The 6,466-nt window shown below is 41.4% G+C and overlaps 1 protein-coding gene across 1 annotated transcript; it reads left to right on the forward strand.

The window, feature by feature from the left end:
• Window positions 1–1,147: 1,147 nt before the first annotated feature.
• LOC125259213 lies at window positions 1,148–6,185 on the forward strand. Its single transcript, XM_048176682.1, has 2 exons — window positions 1,148–2,693; window positions 5,269–6,185. The coding sequence occupies exons 1-2, from the start codon at window positions 2,148–2,150 to the stop codon at window positions 5,338–5,340; spliced, it is 618 nt and encodes a 205-aa protein (XP_048032639.1). The 5' UTR covers window positions 1,148–2,147; the 3' UTR covers window positions 5,341–6,185.
• Window positions 6,186–6,466: the final 281 nt, after the last annotated feature.

Here is a 6,466-nt window from a genome sequence, read left to right on the forward strand (position 1 = left end):
GTTTTATAGAAATCATGGCATTTTTTTTTTTTTTTTTTTTTTACAGTACAGCCTTTTAAAAAATGTTTTCCACAGTCTGTACATTTTTTTTCTATACCTCTCTGTGATGTGCAATAACATGACACATGAGGCATTGCGTCCACTTCAGGCGCCTGACTGAATGCAATATGCTGTGCTTGTGGGTTTGCCTGTTTCAATAGCACAACCAACCCTGACAAATACTCCAGAGACTGAGTTTCTATGTGGAGTTCAAGAAGATGAATGCTTGTTTTCAAACAAAGCAACTTACACTTTCCAACCCCCTGCTTTGCTTCCATAAACATCTATGATATGACTATTCATCCACAACCTTCTCTTCCCAAACCCCAAGAAAATGAGTTTAATTCATCCCATAGAAAGAAGACATTCCTGTTTTTAAAATGGCACTTTCAAGAGGATTCCCTCTTTTAAGGCTCGAGTCTTTTATAGAAGGACAAGCTTTCTCCCAGTACTGTGGGAAACAGAGATGGTCCATTGATTCCAGAAACTCATTACACACTGCATGACCCAGGTCCTTTGAATAAGAGGCCACCTCGACTCAAATAAACTTGCCTTCCTCTTAGAACACTATGCCTTTTCGTATTAATGAAGGATCTGGCACAAATGAAACACCCATAGTCATACTCTACACCTGTCCTTCAGTGCCTGTAGGCTAATATTCCTCTAGTAATGTCTTATTTTCAACCGTGATGAAGTGTGCATATAGTATCTTAACATTCTTGCCAGAGGTTAATGGAAGTTGCGGTTTTTGTAATGAGCTCACTAGGTATCAGCGCAAATGTAACCATAAAAAGGGTGAGAGGCTAACACACTTTTCAGATGGTTTAATGTAGCATTCAGTTTCCCCAGAGTAAAGAACAAGTAGACAGGGTCCCTGAATTAGTTCTTTTGGCAACAATTCAAAATCCTCCAAAGCCAATAACTATAGCGATTGCGATTGCAACTCTAGCGATTTTACAAAAAAAGTCAATATTAACCAAGTTGTAAATGGAGGCCAATGGTCACAATATATCAGTTTTGTTGGTTGGATATTAGTGATGTTATTTTATTTTGGTTTTGCATCATTGTTACGTCTCGTAGCGTTCTCTCTCTCTCTCTCTCTCTCTCTCTCTCCTTCACTGTCACTTGTTACAGGTCCCGTAATTGGATGACGTCGCGGCCAGTCGTCGGAGTCTCGCGACATCCCGAGAACCAATGAGACGCTAGTGGGCGCGTATAAAGACCCGGATGCGACACGAGCGCGGGAGAAGCGTTTGCTTTGTTTTGTTTGCTCTCCTGCGTTTGCTGTCGTGTTTTTGCTCTTGTTTAGTTTGATTTGTTTATTGTGTGTTTTCTTCACTTGGAACTGTGTTCATCATGCCCTACTACTGATACTGTGATTATGGCGTGACTCGACTCTTGATTTGTCAGAGTTTGTTCAAGTCCTTCTCCGATACATAGTGATGGGACCAGGTTAGTATGTCACGTGACTTACACCTCGCAACACGTAGAGTAAAGTTGTTTAAACACACTAGTTTAGGAGCGGGTGCCAATTTATGTATTTATGTTTGTTAGTTAGTGTAGATAGCGGTGTTCTACACTGAAGATGTTATTTTCCTTGCTTTCTTTTGATTAGTTTAGAATTTGTTGGGGTTTAGTTAACTTGTTTTGTTTTATTGATTTTTTTTGTTTTAGCACCGCTCTCGTCCCTCGCTTTGTTATCGTTTATTTTACTTTTGTACATAATTTGTAAATAGGTATTTGTTTGTTTTGGATGTATGTTTGGTTCACTGCTTATTGTATCATTGGTGTTTTGTTACATTGAATTATTTTTCCCTTACTAAAAGCAACTACAAATTTAGTTCTTCTCTGCCTGTTTCTTTACTACACACATCACATCTCCTTAATAAATGAGTCCATTCTTTTAACAGCTTTTTAATAGTTAATCTTTTCTCATGTTACGTCTCCATATCCTCTAGACGCCAGGGGGACGTAACATAATTGGGGGCTCGTCCCAAAGCGATGCTGTCTCCTTTGTTAAGGAATAAGGTGTGTGTGGTTACAGGCAGAATTTTGTGTGAATGCAGGTTGAGCAAATTTGGTCTCGTGGCATATGTTGATGAGTTTTGATGGCGTTTAACTTGCAGAGCTTTGTTAATAATCCCTCATTAGAGGTGATTGAGAAGTGCAGAAAAGATGAGTTGTTAATTATAGCTAACCACTTCCAAATTGCGATTCCAAAGCAAACTTTAAAAAAGAAAATTAAAGCTGAATTGATTGACTGCTTAATTGACTCTGGAGTGTTAAGCTTGCCGGTGGTAGACCGAGGGGCAGATCTTGCGGGCATGGAGCAGAATGCTGGGAAGGTAGGTGAAGGTGAGGGCGAGTTAGTCACAGCGGAGGCGGAGGCTACCGTTGGGGCAACTCTTCCACCTTTTGAACCTTTTTCACCAGTCTCTCCCAGGTCAACAGGGGAGGCGCAGTTGAGAGTGCGGATTGAACGGCTCCGTATGGAAGCTCGAGAAAGAGCACAATCCCGCCAAGCAGAACTAGATCTGCGTCTACAGGTGCGCAAGCTCGAAATTGAAGCCGATAAGGAGGTTAAGCTTCGACAGTTGGACATCGAGGCGGCGAAGGCTGCTGCGGTTTCCTCTGTTCCACAGAACTCTTCATCGGTAAGTGACAATTCAGCTAATTCGACTTCAGCCACTTTTGATGTTGGCAAACATATTGCCTTAGTGCCAAGTTTTCGTGAAACGGAAGTGGATAGCTATTTTAACGCTTTCGAAAGAATTGCAACTTCTTTGGGTTGGCCAAAAGAGGTATGGTCATTGTTGTTGCAATGTAAATTAGCTGGGAAAGCTTTAGAAGTTTATTCAACCTTGTCTTTAGAAGACAGTCTTAAGTATGAGGTGGTTAAGCTAGCTGTACTTAAAGCTTATGAATTAGTCCCAGAGGCCTATAGGCAGCAATTTCGTACTCGTAGAAAAAACGCCAGTCAAACGTACGTCGAATTTGCCCGAGACAAGGGAATCCTTTTTGATAGGTGGTGCGCTTCTAGTAAGGTGGATGATTTCACATCGCTTAGAGAGCTTATGCTACTAGAAGATTTTAAACAGTGTCTTCCAGAGAGAATGGTGCTGTATTTGAATGAACAGAAAGTAACAACTTTATCTCAGGCAGCAGTGTTAGCGGATGAGTTTGTGCTCACACACCGAAATGTTTTTCAGCCAGCAAGCATTGAAAAGTCCTTTTTTAGGGTGCCGACGAAAGTTCAGCAACCCAAGTTAAATGGCGAGAAGCCCAAAGAAATGCGGGAGTGTTTTTACTGTCATAAGAAGGGACATGTTATAGCGGATTGTTTGACTCTGAAGCGTAAGCAGCAGACCCAAACAAAAGAGGTTGCATTTGTGAATGCCATTGATCCGGGTGCACATCTTGAACAGATTCAAGGTGAGGTTGACAGTGTTTATGTACCATTTCTTTCTAAAGGTTACGTATCATTATCAGGTAAGGAGGAAGATCAGGTAGAAGTGCGGGTGTTAAGAGACACGGGCGCTGCCCAGTCATTTGTGTGTGCAGATGTTTTGCCTTTTTCAGATCAGACATCAGTTGGATCTAATAGACTCGTACAGAGTTTCAGCATGGAGGTCATGAGAGTCCCGGTTCATCGTATCCATCTGCAGACAGACTTGGTGTCCGGTTTTGTGGAGGTAGGAGTACGCCCTGCTTTACCAGTGAAAGGGGTATCCTTCATTTTGGGTAACGATTTGGCCGGAGGGAAGGTGGTACCTTCACTTGAGGTAGTTGATACTCTGACAGAGCATAGCTCTGATGATTTGGCACAGAAATATCCAAGTGCATTTACTGCTTGCGTCATCACACGTGCTCAATCAAAGAAAGATGGTGGTGTGTCTTTATTTGACTCTTTCTTATGTGCAGATCAAGAGGCTGAGGGAAGTCTTGCAGATGAGTCTCATGTCAGTGATCAGGGGAATGAGGTTGTCGTAAGCGACCCATTAATATTGACGGTAACTCGTGAAAAGCTAATTGAAGCTCAGAAGAATGATATTTCACTTGTGAAATGTTTTAAACTGGCTGAGAAACCTGCACTTAACAATGTCTCATTTTTGGTGAGAGATGGACTGCTGGTGCGGAAGTGGCATAAAAATAATGCTGTCGAGGATGAGTGGAACGTTGTTTATCAGGTGGTGGTTCCTTCCATTTTTCGTCAACAGGTATTGTCGTTGGCGCACGATCATCTGCTCTCCGGACACTTAGGGGTGACGAAAACATACAATCGTGTTTTACAGCATTTCTTTTGGTACGGTTTGAAGCGTGACGTTGTAAAGTACTGCAAGACTTGTCATGTTTGCCAGTATGCTGGAAAGCCAAACCAGGTGATTCCACCAGCCCCTTTAATTCCAATTCCCGTCATAGGCGAACCTTTTGAACATGTGATTGTGGATTGTGTTGGTCCTTTGCCAAAGACCAAATCTGGTAATCAGTTTTTATTGACTATTATGTGTTCAGCTACCAGATACCCGGAAGCAATTCCACTACGCAAAATCACATCCCGAGCAGTCGTTAAAGTTTTAACAAAGTTTTTTACCACATTTGGTTTACCAAGAATTGTCCAGACTGATCAGGGGACTAATTTTCTGTCTAAGTTGTGTGCTCAAGTTTTTAAGTCACTCAATATTACACATCGCATAGCCAGTGCCTATCACCCAGAAAGTCAGGGGTCCTTGGAGAGGTTCCATCAGACTTTAAAAGCAATGCTTAGGAAATACTGCCTCGAGACAGGGTCCGAGTGGGATGAAGGTGTTCCCTTGCTTTTATTTTCAATTCGTGAAACAGTGCAGGAGTCCCTCAAGTTCAGCCCATCAGAGCTGGTCTTTGGCCATACTGTTAGAGGACCATTGAAAGTCCTAAAAGAGAGGATGTTAGGCATTGAGGACTCTAAGAAAACAAACGTGTTAGACTATGTTAGCAAATTCCGTGATCAACTTCAGAAATCATGTATGCTGGCTCGTGAGACATTGGCTAAAGCTCAAGGCAAGATGAAAATGTGGTATGATAAATCTGCTGTCAACAGATCTTTTGCTGTTGGCAATCCAACACTTCGAGGTTTACGTTGGTTCTTCTGTATTTCCTGTGACTGTTTATACAGACCACAACCCTTTAACTTTTATTTCACGTATGCGTAACCAGAACCAAAGGTTGATGAGGTGGTCCCTTATTTTTCAGAACTACAATCTTGAGATCCGGTACAAGAAGGGTACAGATAATGTCGTGGCAGACGCTCTGTCTCGGGTCTAAGGAAGAGTACCTACTGGTATAGGTTGGTTCTATCAAACATGTGTATGTTTGTTTTTTAAGGGTGGGGGTGTTACGTCTCGTAGCGTTCTCTCTCTCTCTCTCTCTCTCTCTCTCTCTCCTTCACTGTCACTTGTTACAGGTCCCGTAATTGGATGACGTCGCGGCCAGTCGTCGGAGTCTCGCGACATCCCGAGAACCAATGAGACGCTAGTGGGCGCGTATAAAGACCCGGATGCGACACGAGCGCGGGAGAAGCGTTTGCTTTGTTTTGTTTGCTCTCCTGCGTTTGCTGTCGTGTTTTTGCTCTTGTTTAGTTTGATTTGTTTATTGTGTGTTTTCTTCACTTGAAACTGTGTTCATCATGCCCTACTACTGATACTGTGATTATGGCGTGACTCGACTCTTGATTTGTCAGAGTTTGTTCAAGTCCTTCTCCGATACATAGTGATGGGACCAGGTTAGTATGTCACGTGACTTACACCTCGCAACACGTAGAGTAAAGTTGTTTAAACACACTAGTTTAGGAGCGGGTGCCAATTTATGTATTTATGTTTGTTAGTTAGTGTAGATAGCGGTGTTCTACACTGAAGATGTTATTTTCCTTGCTTTCTTTTGATTAGTTTAGAATTTGTTGGGGTTTAGTTAACTTGTTTTGTTTTATTGATTTTTTTTGTTTTAGCACCGCTCTCGTCCCTCGCTTTGTTATCGTTTATTTTACTTTTGTACATAATTTGTAAATAGGTATTTGTTTGTTTTGGATGTATGTTTGGTTCACTGCTTATTGTATCATTGGTGTTTTGTTACATTGAATTATTTTTCCCTTACTAAAAGCAACTACAAATTTAGTTCTTCTCTGCCTGTTTCTTTACTACACACATCACATCTCCTTAATAAATGAGTCCATTCTTTTAACAGCTTTTTAATAGTTAATCTTTTCTCATGTTACGTCTCCATATCCTCTAGACGCCAGGGGGACGTAACAATCATATTTCAAAACAAACAGAAGTTATCTGAAAGAAGTCATTTTATTAGGAACTAAACACCTCACACTATTGTTCCCACCAGTTATGACAGTCTATTATAGAAAATACTGTATGTGGTGTGTTGGATTTTTTATTTTTTATTT

Source organism: Megalobrama amblycephala, linkage group LG23 (assembly GCF_018812025.1).
Source record: "Megalobrama amblycephala isolate DHTTF-2021 linkage group LG23, ASM1881202v1, whole genome shotgun sequence".
Classification (NCBI taxonomy): domain Eukaryota; kingdom Metazoa; phylum Chordata; class Actinopteri; order Cypriniformes; family Xenocyprididae; genus Megalobrama; species Megalobrama amblycephala.

Excerpts from the sequence above, each read along its gene's own strand:
- LOC125259213 (XM_048176682.1), top strand. The coding sequence starts at position 2,148 with ATGGCGTTTAACTTGCAGAGCTTTGTTAATAATCCCTCATTAGAGGTG. Across the intron at positions 2,694-5,268 it reads TTCCACAGAACTCTTCATCG|AACTACAATCTTGAGATCCG; the intron begins GTAAGTGACAAT and ends CTTATTTTTCAG.